This window comes from Bicyclus anynana, chromosome 7, assembly GCF_947172395.1.
Source record: "Bicyclus anynana chromosome 7, ilBicAnyn1.1, whole genome shotgun sequence".
Taxonomy (NCBI): Eukaryota; Metazoa; Arthropoda; class Insecta; order Lepidoptera; family Nymphalidae; genus Bicyclus; species Bicyclus anynana.
The window spans coordinates 128,950-149,852 of NC_069089.1; the positions used below are offsets into that span (position 1 = coordinate 128,950).

Here is a 20,903-nt window from a genome sequence, read left to right on the forward strand (position 1 = left end):
ACATCTGCTGTGTGCAAGAGACGAAATGGAAAGGCGCCAAATCACGACAAATAGGAAAGGGGTTTAAACTAATATATAACGGGAAAGAGAATACTAAAAATGGGGTGGGAATAATACTGGATCAGTTCTTTAACCAAAAAGTAGTTGATATTAGTAGACCAAGTGATCGTATCATCTCAGTAAAACTGGCCTTGGACAAGCAGCCATGTTTGAACATTCTCTCAGTGTATGCGCCACAAACTGGCTGTCCCGAAACCGAAAAACAGGAGTTCTGGGAGGAATTGCATACTGTCTTATCCTCTATCCCAGCACAAGAGCAAAAGCTTATATGTGGTGACTTAAACGGCCACGTGGGCGCCAACAGGCGCGGCTTTGAGGAACAACACGGTGGGCTCGGTTTTGGAAACCATAACAATGAGGGAACTACAATACTAGAATTTGCAGCCGCGCATAACCTAGCTATAGTAAATACATTTTTCAAAAAGAAAGACGAACATCTCATCACTTACAAAAGTGGAAATGCACAAACCCAAATAGATTATATTTTAATAGATAAACGTAATCTCAGGCAAATAAAGGACTGTAAGGTAATTCCTGGCGAACCTCTAACATCACAGCATAGACTATTGCTTGCAGCCATGAAACTTAGAACACCTATTAAACAAAAGAAGGCTAGAATTACCAAAATAAAATGGTACAACCTCCCCAGTGATAAAGGAAGTAAACTTATAGACAATATTAGGAGCTATTTCTGTGACAACCATTGTGACTGTGAGACACCGAATACCACCTGGTCAAAGTTTGAAAATTTCTGTGTTAGTAACGCCAAAAATCTATTAGGAATCAGTAAAGGAGCTTTAAATAACAAAAAAGATATAAAATGGTGGAACAACCAAACCAATGAAACAGTGGCTGAAAAGAAACGTCGATTCAAAATCTGGCAAAAAACATGTTCAGACAAAGACAGAGAGGACTACAAGGTGGCCAAGAAAGCAGCCAGAAGAACAGTGGCTATTGAAAGAGATAAAGCAGAGCAGGACCTTCATGCACGCCTAGAACTAGCAACTGACACTGAAATATATAAATTAGCAAGACAAAGGCACAATAGCTCAAAAGATTTTCAAACCACCAAGTATGTTAAAAATCGCGAAGGGATATTGCTTACAAATGATAAGGATATATGTGATAGATGGCTTGAATACTACAATCATCTGTTAAATGATGAATTCCCGCGACAGTCAGAAACAAAGGAACCAATGACGCTAGGACCCATCAATAAAATCACATCGGCTGAGGTCAAAAATGCGATACGCAAAATGAAAAACCATAAAGCAAGTGGTCCAGATGAAATACCGACTGAAATATGGAAAACACTAAAAGCTGATGGAGAGGTATGGCTTACTAAATTATTTAATAACATCTTATCCAGTGAAGAAATGCCAGATACTTGGAGAAATAGTATTTTAGTTCCTTTCTATAAAAACAAAGGCGATGTTCGTGACTGCGGAAACTACCGGGGAATCAAATTAACATCACATACCCTTAAGATCTGGGAAAGAGTTCTCAGTGAGCGCCTCACCAGTCATATCCTCCTAACCGAAAATCAATTTGGCTTTACTGCTGGAAAGGGGACCACTGATGCTATTCATGCTGTCAGATTAGTTATGGAAAAAGCTCGCGAGAATAAGCAAAATCTATGGCTAGTGTTTATCGACCTGGAAAAGGCGTTTGATCGCGTACCCAGGGCGATAATATGGCAAGCTTTAAGAGCTCATGGTGTCCCTGAACTTTACGTAAGACTTGTTAAAGACATGTACAACAATGTCAAAACGTGCGTGAGAAGCCCAGCGGGATTGTCTAAATCCTTTGATATCACTGTTGGTGTCCATCAGGGCAGCGCTCTCAGCCCTCTGCTATTTAATGCAGTCATAAACTATCTGACAGCAAATATACAACGGCCAACTCCTTGGAACCTTTTATATGCTGATGATGTGGTCCTCATTTCAAATAACATCCAAGAGATCCAAGAAAGTTTAGAGCAATGGAGATTGTCACTAGAAACTAATGGTTTACGCATCAGTAGAACTAAAACAGTGTATATGTCTTGCAACTTCGACCGTAATGACATCAACGCAGACATAAAGATAGAAAATACGAGCTTGCCTAGAGTGAAAACGTTTAAATATCTAGGATCTATACTTTCGGATGACGGATCAATTGAAGCGGATATATCTCACAGAATATCAACAGGCTGGACTAAATGGCGTACGCTTACTGGAGTATTATGTGACAAAAAGATTCCCATAAGAACAAAGGGCAAAGTTTACAAGACAGCCGTCAGACCAGCACTCCTATACGGCAGCGAAGTATGGGCTCTAAAAAAAACCCATGAGCAGAAACTTCACACAACAGAAATGCGTATGTTGCGATGGTCGGGAGGAGTGACACTCAAGGACAAGGTGCGCAATGAACACATAAGAGGGAGCTTCAAGGTCGCAGAAATAGCTGAAAAAGCAAAAGAGTCCAGGCTGAGATGGTACGGTCATGTGATGCGAAGACCAGATGACCATGTCGTAAAAAAGTGCCTTTCCATGGATACTAAGAAGCGGGGGAAGGGAAGACCACCAACAACGTGGTTAACGAAGGTCCGTAAGGACCTGAAAGATAAGGGCATGACAGACGATGACGCAAAGGAGCGTACAAAATGGCGCCACATGATTGGGAAAGCCGACCCCGTATAAACGGGAAAAGGCGAGGCCGAAGAAGAAGAAGAAGGGTCATCACATCTGAGTCCGATCAGGTGAGGGTCCAGGGTACAAGTCTTGAGGAAACTCTTGCCCGCGGAAGACTTCGCTAAGAATCTTGTGTTCCCCGCTCGGGTAATGTGCCCGTTTCGTGGTTGAAGCCATTTGGTCCAAGATCCGCAGGTCAGGGGGTAAGCCTGCAGCCTGAGCCGCAGGTACAACACTGCGCCGGTGTCGTATCCAGTCAGTCGGTTATATTCGAATTAATTAATCGTATTTTAGAAACTACCTAGGTACTTAAATATTCTATATCTGTTACATATAACATATTGCATATAGATGAAGGATTAGATAATATTATTATAGCTATCGATCAGTTCATAAACTGTGTGATTCACAGCGAAATTGCTGTTTTGTAACTGATTTTATTGAACTATAAAATTCAAAATTATACAAATACTTATACATGTATTTTACATAATGTTTAATTTATGTTAGGTAAATAATCAAGTGTTATATAAATACCTACTTTGATTGGTACTTTTTTAGTACCTACAAGTATTTAGTATATTATCTTCTGCCTCATTTGTCCATGTGGCTTCGAATCGTAAAGTCGTGGTTTGAGGTCCTCGGTCAGGGTATAATATATAACGGACCCAAGTTTCAGTTACGCAAGCAACCAATTGCAAAAAAATCAGTAATAAGAGTTTTAAGTCGCTTTAGTTCTATCTATGCAGACATGTTTTTATTAGCAGCCCGGAGTTGGTATGTTGGCGTTAGGCTCGCGTACCTGGAAGACGTTAGACCGTTCCCGGTTGTTACCAATGAACACCTGACGGTGATGTTGGCGCTGTGTGCTGGCGCTGGTGCTGGTGGGTCTGAGGTAGCGTGTCACACTCGCACTGGCAACTCAACGATATGTATGAACCCACGAAGAACAGTTAACGGCATTCATCATATCAGCCGATGGACGTCCACTGCAGGACATAGGCCTTTTGTAGGGACTTCCAAACATCACGATACTGAGCCGCCTGCATCCAGTGAATCCCTGCGACTCGCTTGATGTCGTCAGTCCACCTGGTGTGGGGTCGGCCAACACTGCGCTTACTGGTGCGGGGTCGCCATTCCAGCGCTTTGGGACCCCAACGTCCATCGGCTCTTCGAACTATGTGCCCCGCCCATTGCCACTTCAGCTTCGCAACTCGCTGAACTATGTCGGTGACTTTGGTTCTTCTGCAAATCTCCTCATTTCTGATTCGATCACGCAGAGATCACTCCTAACATAGCTCGTTCCATCGCCCGCTGTGTGACTCTGAGCCTTCTTATAAGGCCCATAGTTAGCGACCAAGTCTCGGAACCATAGGTCATCACTGGCAACACGCACTGTTCGAAGACTTTTGTCTTCAGGCACTTAGGAATTTCGGACGAAAAGATGTCGCGAAGTTTCCCGAATGCAGCCCAGCCGAGTTGGATTCGACGGTTCACCTCCTTCTCGAAATTTAACGGCATTGGCAACGATCAAATCAATCAATGTTTGACAAAAGTCGCAAAAAATAAAATTACTTGAAAAATTTATGATGGTTTTCAAGGCGCTTTGGGTAGTAAAAAGATAAAATAAAAATAATTGCATGTAAGGTTGATAGGTAAACGCAACCAGGAATCTGAATAACCGGATCTTTTAGAATGTATCCGCTCGGATGACTGCGAATTCCCAAAACTGACTCACTGTGACTGAAGCGTGAGGTCATCGGGTCACACTTGAGGTCGTTACCGCCGGCCTTTGTCTCGGCGCTTTGCTTCAGCTCTTGCTCACACTTGGCCGTTGCTCCGTGTTGTCTAGCCATTACCTCCTTCATATTTGAGTTAACTATTCTTAACTTAGGCACCTCTGTTATGCTTACAATCTCACCTGATAGTAAGTGATACGCAGTCTAAGATGGAAGCGGGCTTACTAGTTAGAAGGAGGATGAAAATCCACACCCCTATCGGTTTCTACACGACATCGTACCCAGCCAGGATTCGAACCTAGGACCTCCGTCTTGTAAATCCACTGCGCATTCCACTGCGCCACAGCAACAATAATAAACAGGTAAAAAAAGAAAGTCAATAAAATGTTTATGATGATTAAGGTGAAACGAAATTAACGCAAACTGTAAATTAATAAACAAATAACAATGATTACCATTTCACTTTGTACACTATAACTAGATCACCCTCGGCTTTGTCTGCTTTACTGTTCATTCTTATATTAATTTTGGTAGGTGCCTACATAATACATATATATCTACCTACAGTTAAATATAAATGAACTTCGAGCTAATTTTTATCAACAAATAAATTAAAATTATGGGGTATAAATAGTTAGTCATTTAAAAATAGTTTAAATGATAATTTTAATTAATTAGCTTAGAGCAATTTTATTAGATATAATACAAGTTAATATTTTTTATTAAAAAAAACATAGACTCGAATTGAGAAACTCCTTTTTTTAAAATCGGGTAAAAAACAATACCAACATGATTTTAAATTAGGTAGGTACCCGTAGTATGCAAAGTTGCACGTTTTCTGCCTTCATGTTTAATTTGTTACAATACTTCAATCTGTATTGAGTTAGTTTCTAATATACCTAGTTACTTACATAATTATAATATCATTGAAATTATTGAGTATACACAAATAATGTATAAACTAACAAACGCACCAACCGTCTCTACGATTTTTGAAAGTTCCCCTCGATTTCTCTAGGATTTCATTATCAGATCCTGATATAAAAAATATGGAACCCTTCTAAACAAAAAAATAAATTTATACCCTTCCAAACAAAAAAGTAAATTTCAAAATCGGGTCCACAAATGACGGAAATATCACTGGACATACATAAAAAATGCATACTGCCGAATGTAGTACCTCCTCCTTTTTGGAAGTCGGCTAAAAATAGCCATGTAACATGTTTGCCTACTATATATAGGCTAAAACATAAGTGAAGTTTATTACAGTTGGCTACATTTTAGTCTCCCTTTGAACTTGTTACGTTAATATTCTTTCTAGTATCATAGAACAACCAATAAAAGCTCCTCGCACCACCTACACAAATACCAGAATGTGTACAACAACTTACTTGGTAAACTACTCGCGCCGGACAACGGGACTCCTCTACCTCTAGGTACGTTCAAAGCGCACAACACTGCACACCATAAAACACTCGATCACATAAAAAAGTACATCAATCCGACGACACTTAAAACACCTTATTATATTTAAAAAAGTAACATTCAAAAATCGAATGCCTTCGTTCGTTATAAAACCGCGTTTCGTTAGCAATCTACGGTCGGTGGTACCTTGTACTGACGAATAGCCTACAGCGGCGACCGCACCGCTCGCTACTGAACTGTCAGTGACACTGCGCAACGCGCTCTCCTTTTCTAACTACAGTTAGAGAGGTACGAGGGAAAAGGAAAACTAACCTTTGGAATGTGTGAACATGACTTTGAGTATACCCATCTCACGTGTACACCGGATTTACATAAGAATAAAAAGGACGAAACACAGCTGAGGTTCATGCGGTGCATATGTGTTGCAGCGATGCGTAGAGGTGTGTGGAAAAATGAGGCTTTCATCATTAAGGGCAAGTTTATACTTTGCTACTTATCATCACTGTTAACTAAAGAGTGTGCTTTTTATAATTAGGCATAACTCATTTATTTTGTAATTGTATATATAATTTAATTTAAGTCATTTTGAGTAGGTTAATAATATATAAGTAGGTTTTCTTTTTGGAAACTTATAAATACATTATATATTTGTAAATCCGTAATTTCTTGCACCTATATTTAAATACCTTAATTAGGTACATTAGATAAGTATACTATCTGCAAGGAAGAGTGTTACGTACCTATGAGGTAAGTACCTACCTACGCTAGCAAATTTCTACTTACTAAGATCTACGAAAACTTAGTTTATGTAGGTGATAAACATAATTTGTATCTACTTTTTTCATCTTATATAACATTTATCAGAAAAAGTACCTATTATTCGAAATTCCGAATACTATAACTAATATCATAATAGGTTTTAGAAAAGATCAGAGATCCAGTAGTAGTATTAGGGATGTAAAATGTCTTCTTCTCTTCTTCTTTATCAACCCATATTCGGCTCACTGCTGAGCTCGAGTATCCTCTCAGAATGAGAGGGGTTAGGCCATTAGTCCATCCACCACGCTGGCCAATGCGGATTGGCAGACTTCACACACGCAGAGAATTAAGATAATTCTCCGGTGTGCAAGTTTCCTCACGATGTTTTTCCTTCACCGTTTGAGACACGTGATATTTAATTTCTTAAAATGCACACAACTGAAAAGTTGGTGGTGCATGCCCCGGACCGATTCGAACCCACGCCCTCCGTAATTGGAGGCAGAGGTCATATCCACTGGGATATCACGGCAAAATGCATACAGATCTAATATTCATAGACATTTTGATTTTCAAACAATGGTATCGTACGAATTTTATAAAGTTACATGGTAGTCATCCCCTTAAAAGTCACTTGTTCGTTGTCTCTCATCAAGAATCAATCTTAACATGCACAAATAAAGTTCATAATTGCAAGTTAACGTGAAACGTAATGTCAAGTACAGTTACAGAAGTTAGCAGCACACGACAGGCAACGCCGCAAGCGCTGGGTGCGCCGTGAAGTTGGCGCGGAAGATTAGTTTGCGATCAGTCGTTGAGGGAGGCTGTATCACTTTATGATGTGATTGTATTTATTTATTACACTTTTGTTCTGTTTCGAAAGGTTTTTCCGGGGTTAAGATGATCGGTAGTGATTATACTTTGGAGCTGTGCAATGTTTTCCACTCGGGCCAAGTAAGTCCTACGTATTAATGCTTCCAGCATTGTCTTCAAACCGTAGCTTTTAAATCTTATGTGAAATATTTGTGCTAGTTAGTTTTACTAGCAACTAGCGGATTGCCGCGGTTTCACTCGCCTAGCAGTACCTACTCACTGATAGTGGTGATTATTTAAACCTATCTTTATAATATTAGTGTAGATAATTTGATTCATGTTATTTTTTTTTAATTTGTGGAAGATAATTTTAAATTTTAATTTTGTAGCTTGGAATGAGATAGCAATTCTGCAAAAAGGGATTTTTCTTTTAGTTGAATATTGAAGTAATAACTATTACATACATTATATAATATAATTAATACTTATCAATTATAATAAAATAATGTTTTTTATTAGATATTTTAATAACATTGTTGTTGTTAATAAGTGCACCGTAGTGAGGGTCTCCCGGCGCAGTGTGTGGCGCTCCTTGCGCCCGGCGCCCGTTGATGTCCTTTGTATGGGGCTCGGGAAATTGTTCATTTTTTAGGTACTAAGTAACGTACCTATTATTTGTTTTTCATAAAAATATTTTATTTTTATATTTAATGTTTGTATTTTATTTTTAATTTGTTTATTATTTACTATTAATTGTAAAATTATTTATTTTTGGTAAATAAAACAAAGTGTAAATTAGCACTTACAGATACTTGACAGATGTTGTTCAAAAGATGGCCTTCAATAAAATTACTATTCGTAAATTTACAGATTATTAATTTTAAAATTTTAAGATAAGGGGTGACATTTTTGAATAATAGGTATCAATTTCCAATATTTATTAAAACTCGCTTACGTAACGTGTTTTATCCCGGACGGGATGAGACGTATTTGAAATATCGTTGAAAAATTCGCGATAGTTTATACGGGTACGGACTACGCTACGGAAGCACATCACGGAGCGCGCACGGGACGGTACTGTGCACACGACGCACCAGCCGGCGCCGCCCTGTCTCGTGTGCAGCCATCCCACTAGTACGATTGCAGGTGGAGCCGGGCAGCTTCTTCCAGCGGCTGACGGGAGACGTGAAGACCGGAGTGATCCTCAAGGATGTCTCCTTCCTCACTCACAGCGGCGAAGTCACCGCCATATTGGGATCTAAAGGTACAACTTTACATCATCATCTTGACTGCCACATGCCAGGGTCAGCAGGTAGCAGTACTCCTTCTAGGAAAGGGAGTTTGGAACTGAGACTGAGCTTATAGAATAGTTAATTAGGGTTTGACTCTGCAATTATCAGTGCCAGATAAGATGCTAATGATAATAATGAATGAATCAAGGAAAGGGTGAACAGGCATTTTTAAGGCAAGATCACCTCATCTTAGATCTCATCATATTCTTATTTTTACCAATTAGTAACATTCATATGTTTAGATAGAATAATTATATTTATGATATATATTTCTTCTTTCCAGGAAGTGGCAAACGCGCTCTACTGGATGTAATCAGCCGCAGGGTCTCCTCCAAGGGCCACATCCTGCTGGAGGGGGAGCCCCTGGAGGAGGAGTACTTCCGGAGCACGTGCGCGCTGGTGCGGCACTCCAGCAAGCTGCTGCCCGGGCTCAGCGTGCAGCAGACGCTGGCGCTGTCGCTCACCAAGGTGATTTGCGTTCTCAATATGTATAGCTAAAATCAACAAAAACTCTGTGTCGCAAAATTAACAGGAAAAGTGCTTTACAAAATGTTTATGAAAATACCTTGTGCAAACGTTTTATTTTGTGTAATAATAGTTGCTTTTAGAAAATGAAAGCCACCAAAGTTAGAAAATGGCCCAGCTGAGGTGAAGCTTTAGATTGTTATGTTGCTTTTGTGGTACTTGACAAATGTACTTGTACTTAGTGACGGAGTTACTTATGTACCTATTACTATTTTCCATTAAAATTCAAATTTAGGTGAATGTGAATATAAGCAAGACGTTGTTATTTTCTAGGAAAATATGTTTTTAAATTTATAATATTAAAAAGATATGGGCCATAAAGGATTTTTTTTTCAGATTTCTGGATACTTAAAGTCATCAAAAGTTAAGCAAGTCATGGCTGATTTAGCTTTATCACAAGTGAGTATGAATTTATTAATACTTGAACTAGTTAGTGTTTACCATAATAGTGAACGAATCAAATGTAATGAACTAGTGGAACCAAGCTTGGTTTTAGTCACACTAAGTTAACAAGCTCATAATTAAGAACCCCGAGTGGGTTCATTTCGACAAACTCACAGAAGGCGACTTTGTATGCTCCAACAGAATATCCAATGGGAACCAACAGGTAGTACTTGCAACTGAGGTGCCGCCTGCCGGAACTGTTGGGCGACATTCAGGAGATATGTGACAGAACTATACCATTCAATACGTCTTTGCGGGTATGGTAGTAAATAGCCACGGCCGAAGCCTCCCACCAGCCAGACCTGGACTAACTAAGAAAACCTCAATCGACCCAGCCGGGGATCGAACCCAGAACCTTCGTCTTTAAAATCCACTGCGCTACGGAGGCCGTCAATATTATACTTTGGAGGTGTGAGGAACTCCACCATCTAGTTCAAAGAATATATACTCCATAATCTAGTTCCTGCTTGTCCCTTCTACCAAAGAGTAGCGAGACGCGGTGAACGATGCCAATCGCACGAGGTTGTCAACCAGGCGAGCCACGCAAGCCCACATTGAGCCATAAGTGATTCCCCTGAAGGTACCTGCGTAACGCTCGTGTTCTCACCTGCAGGTGGCCCACAAGTGCGTGACGAGCTTGACGAAGAGCGAATATCGGCGGCTGGTGATAGGAGTACAACTCATCCGAGATCCAAGTAGGTACCTACAGTTTTAGCTTTATTCACTTTTTAAGATTTATAAATTACTTTAGGGCCATTTCGATGTCATACTCAGATCTACGAGAGACGTCATAGCCCAGAGGATATGACCTTTGCCTTCGATTCGGAGGGCATAGGTTCGAATCCGGTCCGGTTGATTGATCTTTTTTTTTTTATTCTTTACAAGTTAGCCTTTGACTACAATCTCACCTTATAGTAAGTGGTGATGCAGTCTAAGATGGAAGCGGGATAACTTGTTAGAAGAAGGATGAAAATCCACACTCCTTACGGTTTCTACACGACATCGTACCGGAACGCTAAATCGCTTGGCAATTGGATCACTTCTGTAGATATGTTATAACTGCGAGAAAAAAGTTCGCGGCCCAAGACAGAGTCATATCGTAGTTCGTATATAAAGTCGCCAAGCGAATGTTGTCAAGTTTTGACTTCATACCACGAAAATTTTGATAGTAAATATTAAACATTAACATAATGAATAGCAACGATATTTTATTTTATTGAGCAAAATGGCGGAGTGACGAGTGATTTAATAAAGACTTAGAAAAACTGAATATTTTATGCGTGATGTAATTGTGTTTCAGTCGTCCTGCTGCTGGACGAGCCCACGTGGGACTTGGACCCCTTGAACACATATCTGGTGGTATCCATCCTCTCCAACGCGGCCAAGAAGTACGGGACTACCATCATTCTCACCATGGAGAAACCACGATCAGGTACTTATGAGTACTACTTGAAATCATAAATTAATAATAACTGATTAAAATAATAAGCTTTCCGAGTATTTGTTAATGCTTTGTCAAGACAAATGAGTCTAAACTCGATGGGTGTGTCTTGTTTAGTTCAGAAATTACTATCCTTCTTTCCTTCCAACCTTACAACTATTATAATTCTATCTTACCCTATTAAAACATAATAAATCCGTATTGCACCGAATGGTGAGCTCATAATATGTCCCTGAGACAATAGATATCTCCCAGGCAAGCGCGCTCCAACCGGAATCTGGTCATTGCCACCATATCATATAGTAGAGACTCTGCCTTGTGCAAGCATTAAAAATACTGATGATAGTGACGACGTTTGTAGATGTGTTCCCGTTCCTGGACCGAGTGGTGTACCTGTGCCTCGGCGACGTGGTGTACGCGGGCCCCACGCGCAACCTGCTGGACTACTTCGCCAGCATCGGCTTTCCCTGTCCGCAGCTGGAGAACCCTCTCATGTATTACTGTGAGTACATCCTCTTTTATTACAAGCTGCAGGAAGTCGCTGGATACAACAGTGGTGTTTAAAAATGACCAGTAATGACCAGTAATGGTCAACACCAATGACCAGTAATGGACGTTTCAGCTGGTGATCCTGATTATGATGACAACTTTGCCTTATTTTTCCAGTATGCCTCTCGACAGTGGACAGACGTTCCCGCGAGCGGTTCATAGAGTCCAACCAGCAGATCGCGGCACTGGTGGAGAAGTTCAAGCTGGAGGGGCAGGCCGTCATGCAGGGCCAGCTCGCAGAGCACGGCCGCATCATCAACCCCAACAAGATACAGCTCAACTACGGCAAGGCGGGCGGGTTTAGGACTATTTGGATGCTGTACCTGTAAGATAAATCCTACTCAACTCCTGACTAAAAAGATGGAATATTATGTACCGTTTCTATATCTGTGTGTGCCTGTAGCTTTACAGAGAAGCAGATACCTACATGGTGAAATTATTGTTTGTTAATAAATCATGATCAGCCTCATTTAGGTAAAACCTTCTCTCTCCTTTAGTATGTTCTCTTCGAAGCACAGGGTTCTACCTAACACCACAGATTTCCAAACTGAACCGACAACCCTGTTGCTACTGGGAACATCTTGAAAAATAAGAAAATTCCAATATTTTATAGCCCAAAGCCTGACCCTGAGACCACACGATATGTAACCGCCTCGGCTGATGACTTACCAACAAATAGAGGCAGCTTTGAGTAATAGGCAGTGAGTGTATCGTAATGTCTTATTCCCCTTATCCTACCTCTCAGGCGAATGTTGGCGTCGATCTTCAACGTGAAGAGTCACGGCATCAAGCAGATGGCGATGCGATTGCTCACGTTGCCGATATATTTTTTCATTCTGTGGATCTTTTACAATGAATCGAAGGTCAGTCCAATCATAATATCAATCCAAAACTACAAATAAGTTCGCTGCATGCTTACGTAACGTGTTCATTGAGATGGGATGAGACAAGATTATGAAAATTACGTTTCATACAAAATATATCCGAAAATGTAGTACAACCTACAGGTACCTACGTCACGGGGGCACGGACGGGACGATGGCGTGGCGTTTACATAGCACCCCATCCAAGGTCTTATCCCGTTATGTATTTACCTTTGTCGCTGTTTTGTTTACTGTTTGTTTGTTTGCAGCGACATAGCGGCGGAATATTTTGTTTGTTGATATCCGGTCCAAAAAAAATAAATCTCTGACACGTGCGTTGTTGCTTGTAAACTACTTGGTAAAATTATATCTAAAGAATGAAGCGACGAAATGTAATTATTATTTAATGAACCTGAAATGGTATTCTAAATAATAATTAATCCAGAATTTACATTCTAACGTACGCCCGGGCTTTCGTTCGAGAATTCAGGTTTTTCCTTTTTTATTATAGGTACCTAGTTAGATTTTGTTTTAAAACTTTCGTTTTATCATTTTCCAGGATTATCAACGCGCTTTTGTGACCAGAAGTGGGCTTATATTCAACGCGATGGTGGGGACATACTTTATCAGTATCATGAATACTATTTGCCTTTGTAAGTAAACAATTCTCTTTTGTTGTTTACCGCAAGAATCCTTACTAAACTTAGTGGCGACGATACCTTGTATAAATTGATATTTAAATCAGGCTTTCATATAAATCACAAATCAAAGCATAATAACTTGCAAAATGATTGCACAAGATGAGCCCAGATTCGGTAGATTTATCTATCAGCTTCACAGTAGACAATTATTACTTATTGCACTGTGACCGAAGATACGCAAATATACCAAAGAGAGCAAGTGCTTCTAATTTAGCTTTCACGATTGAACATTGACACCCATACGACTCCTAACAGGGTAAGTGTAAAAGAACGCTCGTCAACTGTTTGCAGTTGCACCGTACCGCACGCGCTACTACCAGGAGTCGCAGGAGGGGCTGTACAGCGGTGCCAGCCTGCTGCTGGCCTGGAACCTGGTGTCGCTGCCCTTCTCCTTACTCACCTCCTTCGCTGCCACTGCTATTATCTATCCGTGAGTACACTGAAAATAAACAAAATATTTTTTTTCTGATTGTGTGCACGTTGTAGGCTAGTTAATGGCATCTCAAAAACATCACGATACAGTTTGTGATAGCACTGAACTCTCTACAAGAGGACTCGAAGGCTAGTTGAAGCAAAGTGTCATTGCATTGGGGTGCAGTGACTCTCTAAGATCCTACGAAACTAACCGCGGTTAACATTTGAACCTATTAGATTTGTGAATAGAACGAAACAGTCCGGATGACGTAAATAATTAGGCAGCGTAAACTACCGCTGAAGGATACTAATTTGGTTTTCTTTATTGATAGGTATGGTTTGAGGCTAATTCAGGCTTAGGCCTGAAACTAAAGGGTGCAAGCACTTTGTAAAAAATGTTAATTGTATGTACATCGAAGTGCTGCTTCGTTATAGGCAACAGTATTTGCAATTGGCTTTTGCTTTTTTGTAACTATATAAAATATTGAATTACCGCAATGCTACTTGGTGCAGAAGCAGGGTGGTAGACATAGCCCAGACAAACCCAATTCGCTTCCAGGATAGTGGGCGACTTGTCCGATACGCTGGGTTACGTGTACTGCGCGCTAGTGCTGTGGTCGAGCTACGTGTACGCTGAGCAGCAAGCCATCGCCATCATGATGTTCGTCAAGAACGGGCTCGTGGCCGCCGTCGTCAACATCTACATCACTTGCATCTACGTCATGTTGGCCAGCGGCGTACTGAGGTGACGTGCTATTAAAGTTCGAGCAGACAGCAGACAGGATAGGACGGTGACGTGGCGTAGGCTCGCACTGTGGGCGAGACGATCCCGTTAGCGCCCAGAACACTAATTTTAACGCCCGCACCCAGCCAACGCATTCGAGTCGAGCGCGATTGCTAGTGCTCCGTGTGACTTTTAACGCCAAAGTCACGTCGTGTCCCGTCCGTTGTCTGCATTATATGTTGTTTAATAAACAGTGAATGATTTATTATTTTTCTCAGTTGTCCGCAAAAAGCGTCAAAGCAAAGTCAATTTCGCAATTAATCATTATAGACTCATCTCCTGAAGATGCTTCGGAGTGAAACGTTGAGTGAGTTGAGAGTATTTTATTGTCTGCAGCATCAAGTTATATATAATTTTTATATGCCGTCACCAGAACTGAACAAGTACTTATAACTTCAAAATGTCTAAGTTCCAAGTTTAGAAGTAGTGGTTCTGCTTCCTAGATTTGACCTAAGTAGTAATATAATATCAAGGTAAGCAAAAGCCTCACTGTGGCCACTGCCCATGTGCTGTGCAGATCGTACCGCGGCTACGAGGAGTGGCTGTACTACCTCACGTACCTCACGCATACGCGCTACGCCTCGCTGCTGCTGCACCGGCACGTCTTCGCGGCGCCCGCCTACAGCGCGCTGCCCTACAGCGAGCGCGAGAACTGCACCGGCGGCGGCATCCACACCGCCAACGCCAACGCGCACGCCAACGACAATTGCAGGTATAGAATTGTACCTTTACTGTATTAACTTTATTTTGACTGGTTTCTATTTAAATACTTGAGAATGTCACAGAGTTCCGCATTAAGAGTTTCTGAGAAAATAGTTACAGAATCCAAAGTAACTATTTTCTCAGAAACTCTCAGTCCTGGCCAGCTAGCTAGCCACGTCCTATCGCTCTAACCCCTTCCGTGTGCACCTTTAAAAATCCCTTTTTTTATGGTAGTTTTGTTAATATAAATAATAGTTAAACTTGGTGCATAATGTTGAGTCAACTATTATTGTTCCAATAGTAGTTTCATTAATGGTCTTCGATAACTGCTGGATTAACGGGCTGATACAAAAGGCAGTGGTTCTTTAAACGGCGCGTATTGTGAGGACCTGACCATTGTGACCAACGGTTGCTTGGACACTCAAATGTCTCGCAACGGGAGAGCTAATTTTTTTTAATAAATTTTTAAGTGTTTTGTATTATATTTCATATTGTATTAACGTTGTTAGAATTAAAAAAATATATATATAAATAAATTTGATAAAAAAACCATTACGATTGCAGGTATTCCAGTGGAAAGAGTTTTCTAGCGGAAAGGTTTACTGCAAAGAACTTCGCAGGTGACATCTACCAGATGGGCGACTTCAATATGGACTTTAACTTGGGCATTTCCTTTGCCTTTTCTTTGGGTATAATTGTGTTGAACAAAGTCTTGTATCTAATGCCGTTACCGGGATATATTACTGATAAGTTTAGAGAATAACAAATAAATTAATATTATATAAGACATGTATGACATGTGTGCTCTAAGTGTTTTTGCCAACTCGTCCAAATTCAATGAGTCATCTTGGTTAGTTTAGCACTTCCTCTGGCCACCTATTCGTTTGATGGTAGAGTTCGACACATTTTACCGGAAATCCATCAATTGATGACTGATCGAAACGAGATCATACATTGACGACAGATTTGACATAATTACAGTGTATGCGGAAAATCGTGGAAAAATAGTTAAAAATATCTCTTTTCAACATACATACTCGGGAGAGATATTTCTGGGGAAAGTTACTCTTTATTACCACTCAGCAAAATTACGAGAGTTTGGCTAGCTGGCTGAGTGTTAAAGCATCCGCCGTATAGTCCTGACCTTGCACCTTCAGATTTTCACTTGTTTCGGTCTTTACAGTATTTCCTTGGGCAGTATTAGGTTAACATCACAAGAGGACTGCCAAAACCACTTGTCGCAATTTTTTTATCAAAATCCCAAAATTTTATAGCAATGGGATCACGTCCCTATCTACAAAATGCAAAAAGATATCCAACAAAATGGCACCTACATGTATTAGTCAAATGTAAATAAACTTTATAAAAAAACCTATTGATTTTTTATATAAAATAAGAAGAAACTTTTTCCTCAAACTAATAGATAAGGTGATTTAATGAAACATTCTAGTGTATACATAATAATTTATATATTTAAAAAACAGCAATGCAATATTTTCCACATTAAAACCAAAATCTTAAAAAATTCAATTATAACTATATTTTACATTACAAATAATGAAAGCCTTAATTAATAAATTTTCTATCCTAACTGTTGGTTGATTTTTATTCGTTACCACATATTTACTTTAAGTAGTAATAGTAAGCAGGCATTATACCTACTCGTTATTTGAATATTTTGTTTGTTGACAATCCGATGTAAAGGAAATAAATCTCTGAAAAATGCGTTGTTGCGTGAAGTTAAAGGACCACTACTTGGTAAAATTATATCTGAGGAATGAATGGACGAAATATAATGATTAATGATGAATAAAAGACGAATTATCTGACTGTATAAAGGTTTACGTTTAATTCACTTTAGATTCACTTTTATGCTGAAAGTAGGTATATATTTTATTTTCTCACTTAAACGACGAGCGATGCCATGCCATGTGCAGCATGCCAACAGGTCGCTGACCTTGAGAGATGGTTATTTGATCCTTAAAACACCCTTTATTACACTAACTTGCAAATGCGTAAATTTTTAACATAAACCAACTTGGATCTTTTAAACTACGCAACGGATCGTAACTATTTTTATCATTAATTAAGAGGAACGTTTAGTTTACATCGCAGGCGTTCGCTAGTACACGATACAATTAATGGTTTCGTGTAATATGTAAATAATTATTAGGCACTTGACACCTACGCACATACAGGCACTGAATTGCAATCCAATAAGGCTTAAAAGTTACTCCTCAGGGCTGCACTTTGCAGTACATTCTTTTCTGTTTGTAGGCGTCTGTTGTCACTTATCATCAGATGGACCATATGCTTAATGTGTTTGGGTGTCAGCCAAAAATAATTCAAATACATTATAATTTTCACGCTCACAGACAATATGTTTATGTCTAGGCTTAAGATATTTCATACTCTCCAATGACTTTAGGATATCCATATATTACTGTTTCTGACGATGTCTCTATCTCGTTTTCACTTGAAGTGCATTGTCCGTCACCTAAAAAAAAATATTTATTTACTTGTCAAACATATTTACACTTGTCCCGATTATTTTCCAGCAGCCCTACCATGCGGGCCACAACATATCTCGTAAAGAGAAAAGTTGACCAATGGTGGCCCAAACGGAAACATTGCTTTCTGTTTCATCATTTTAATCAATCAATCAATGTATTTATTTGCAGACATTACAAGCATACAGATGGTAGGTTGATGCAAATTGTATATGTATCTTGCCTATTACTTACTAATAATAATTAGACATCATTTACCATCTACATCTTAATAATTTTATTAGATTGATTGGTTGAAGATAAAAACTGGAAAACAGCTGTTTCACAGTCTACACTCCTACTACGCTACTCACCATAAAACACTATTGTCTTGTTCAGTTTGTTGATTGTGACCTGAAACCAAATACTAATATTAACAATCTTTATATTTCTATTAGCTGCTGTACCCTTGATGGTGTCTGTATGAAATGAGCAGGCATAAGTAGCCTAATATGATTCTTACAGACGTGTACCTTCTAAACTTAATTGTAATTACTATATACATACTAAAGACTAGAGATTATAGAAACAAGCTTAAGGAACGGTAATTCTTGCAAATAAACGATATTATTATTATTATTATTATTATTAAAATGCTTAATTAAAATAAATTAAATTGATTCCTCATATCAAAAGAAGGAATAGAAAGAGATTTATTAACAGAGACTGCCTTTCTTTCCCTCATATGCATTAAATTTATATTACATAATATGTGTAAAATAGTCAGGGATTCTTAGAACATTTTGTACACCTAATTACTAAGAAGCAAATTTTTCGTTCAAATATCTCAACGCTCTGAAATTTTAATTTTTTCTGGTAACTCAATTAGCTACTAGAATAAAGAATTTTCATAAATAAAGATGTTGATTGTCTTATAGAGATGAAGCTAAATTAGCTTGTTAGTCATCAGGTTTGCAAAATGTTCTAGGGATCCCTGACTAAAACTGTCAGTCACAACCATTGTCATTACCTAACAGTGATCTGTAGGTACAGTTTGAACATGATCACCATACACAATACACAATGCTACTGTGGAGTAACAAAGCTCAACTCCAAATGTCTGAGTAGTGCCAAAGAGTGGAGCATTAAAAACAGACTAATATAATACTCACAGGAGATAATATAATTTCTCTGTACTTCTTCAGATATATCTTCAAAGGCTCCACATAGTTGTCAAAGCCCAGGGCGTTCATGGCGAACAGCACATCCTCGCCATTGATAGTCTTGCGCTTCTCCATCTGGCAGCGGTCACTCGCCTCACTCGTTATGAACGAGATGAACTCTGAGATGCACTCTTGCAGACATTCTCTGGCGTCTTTTGCTATCTGCAAAATATAGCATATGCAAAAGTTGAAGTTGAATGAGTTTTGAATGGTGAAAATGCCAAAAACTGTGTTTTGTAGTAAACAGCATAATGCATTGTCACATCTGTAATGTAGATGTGAGATAATTTGTAATGTGCTAATTGCCCGCTAGTTATGCCAGTCCCAGTGTAACCCAGCAGGTGTCGAAGTGATGCTAATACATTGGTTTAATGCTATTCATTTTTATATTGTTGCAACAGGTCTTGCTATAATAAAAAACACTTTATAGTCTAGACCAGTGATTCCCAAGGTGGTCTATAGCGACCTCTAGGGGTCTATGACAACCTGCAAGGGGTCAACGAAAAAAAAATTGCATAGCATGATGAATGGCATGGTATCAGCGTTCGTATAAAATAGAAAAGAAAGAAAGGAAAATGTGTTTATATCGAAATTATGCCATACATCACAATATCTACAGTACACCAGGACATCCAGGACAATACCCTGCGATGTGTGGCATAACCCAGAAAATGGCCACAGCTCAGCACAATGCTACGTGACCAATAGCAGATGAGAAAATAGTAAACAAAGAACAAACCTTTCCATTTTCTGGAATGGCTCTTTTCATAATCTTAGCAATATTAGCAATGGGCAAGAACCTGTCCTGTTCTCTGAGGGGCGCATTCTTGCCTCTGTCGTTTGAGTCGGAATTGTTTTCTTCTTGCTCTGGAACATAATTAAATTGCTTAAATATTAAGTAGGTTAGGTTAGAATACTCTTGTAAATAAACACTGAACAAATATATATAATAGAATAGTCTATTCTGGAGGGAAAAGAAATATTTACCTAAAACATCATCAGAGTTTACCACATAGGTTTCGTCATCAACTAGAAAACCATGATCCATTCTTACCAAGTCGCCACCAAGTTCCTCCCCTTCCATTATGGTATTAATAATTGAGATAAATAACTAAAAAAGATTGGCACTATGGCAGTTTATATTAGTTCTATTTTAATCCTGATTTTCTTCGCTTTTATTTTCATTAAATACACAGATTGATTAATTATTAAATACAATGAAAAATTTTTTTTCACTATAAACTTTTCAATTTTGAGTTTGACAACTAATGCACAGATTGAGACTGAGTGTGAGTGAGAGCCCCGCTCACTGTCAACTTTTAGTTGACCTGACCCAAAGATTACAGTGTATTATTGAAAATAGATAGACTACTCTAACTTTTTTCGGAACGCCTTTGATAGCGCCATCTAGTAACTAGCTATGCTATTTTTATTATCCAATAAGTTATAAAAATAATAATCCATATTTTTTGTAAAGGAGAGAGATTTTTAATTTTGTAATAGTTGAAGAAACCAATTGAGAGAAACAAAATGTTTTCCGTTGTTACCCTCGGGCTCGAACTCAGGATTTATAGATCAAACCTTTGTTAAGCACCACTAGGCCACCAAATGACTATGTGTAACATCGTTGAAATTAATGTACACCTTACTGTCTTTCTTTAATAATTCCTTTGCTTTAGAAATACAAGCACATTCTTCCTATTATGCGTCAAAATAAAAAGGATAAATAATTCTTTTTTTTAGATTATTTTTCCGTACTTACACGGTTTAAATCTCTATTAACATTATAATACATACACACCATAAGTAATTGAATTTACTATACTGTAATCTTAAATCTAGGATGTAAATGGCGCTGCATCATAAAGATTTCACGTTCTTCTAAGTTCCCATGGCATGACCTGACCGACTAAGTTGCCGATTATACTAACAGCTAAAGCGATTTATGACAGTCCGCACATCTACAGCAACTAAATCGCCGCAACCAAGGCTGCAAGTCCGCAACGAATAA

At 39.0% G+C, this 20,903-nt stretch overlaps 3 protein-coding genes across 3 annotated transcripts in view; 1 reads left to right on the plus strand and 2 right to left on the minus strand.

The window, feature by feature from the left end:
* The window catches only part of LOC112045066 (ATP-binding cassette sub-family G member 8), a 53,044-nt gene extending 46,950 nt beyond the window's left edge, over positions 1–6,094 (minus strand). The window contains exon 1 of the mRNA XM_052882593.1: positions 5,863–6,094. The gene's annotated coding sequence lies outside the window, so the exon portion shown is untranslated. The remainder of the gene's footprint in view (positions 1–5,862) is intronic.
* Positions 6,095–7,442: 1,348 nt separating this feature from the next.
* On the plus strand, positions 7,443–16,772 carry LOC112045063 (ATP-binding cassette sub-family G member 5). The gene is made up of 14 exons (XM_024081120.2): positions 7,443–7,606; positions 8,612–8,729; positions 9,041–9,225; positions 9,619–9,681; positions 10,340–10,421; positions 11,027–11,158; positions 11,529–11,669; positions 11,834–12,041; positions 12,462–12,579; positions 13,139–13,232; positions 13,572–13,710; positions 14,254–14,439; positions 14,996–15,190; positions 15,745–16,772. Exons 1-14 carry the CDS (start codon positions 7,553–7,555, stop codon positions 15,941–15,943), a joined length of 1,914 nt encoding a protein of 637 aa, XP_023936888.1. The 5' UTR covers positions 7,443–7,552; the 3' UTR covers positions 15,944–16,772.
* On the minus strand, positions 16,631–20,195 carry LOC112045065 (uncharacterized). The gene is made up of 5 exons (XM_024081127.2): positions 19,880–20,195; positions 19,632–19,759; positions 18,842–19,054; positions 18,044–18,083; positions 16,631–17,677 (listed from the first exon to the last, which is right to left on the minus strand). Exons 1-5 carry the CDS (start codon positions 19,974–19,976, stop codon positions 17,577–17,579), a joined length of 579 nt encoding a protein of 192 aa, XP_023936895.1. The 5' UTR covers positions 19,977–20,195; the 3' UTR covers positions 16,631–17,576.
* Positions 20,196–20,903: the final 708 nt, after the last annotated feature.

Coding starts and splice junctions, on each gene's coding strand:
- LOC112045063 (XM_024081120.2), top strand. CDS start 7,553: ATGATCGGTAGTGATTATACTTTGGAGCTGTGCAATGTTTTCCACTCG. Junction 12,042..12,461: donor ACTATTTGGATGCTGTACCT/GTAAGATAAATC, acceptor CCTACCTCTCAG/GCGAATGTTGGCGTCGATCT. Junction 14,440..14,995: donor TTGGCCAGCGGCGTACTGAG/GTGACGTGCTAT, acceptor TGTGCTGTGCAG/ATCGTACCGCGGCTACGAGG.
- LOC112045065 (XM_024081127.2), bottom strand. CDS start 19,976: ATGGAAGGGGAGGAACTTGGTGGCGACTTGGTAAGAATGGATCATGGT. Junction 18,084..18,841: donor GAGAAATTATATTATCTCCT/GTGAGTATTATA, acceptor ATTTGGTTTCAG/GTCACAATCAACAAACTGAA. Junction 17,678..18,043: donor CAAGACAATAGTGTTTTATG/GTGAGTAGCGTA, acceptor ATTTTTTTTTAG/GTGACGGACAATGCACTTCA.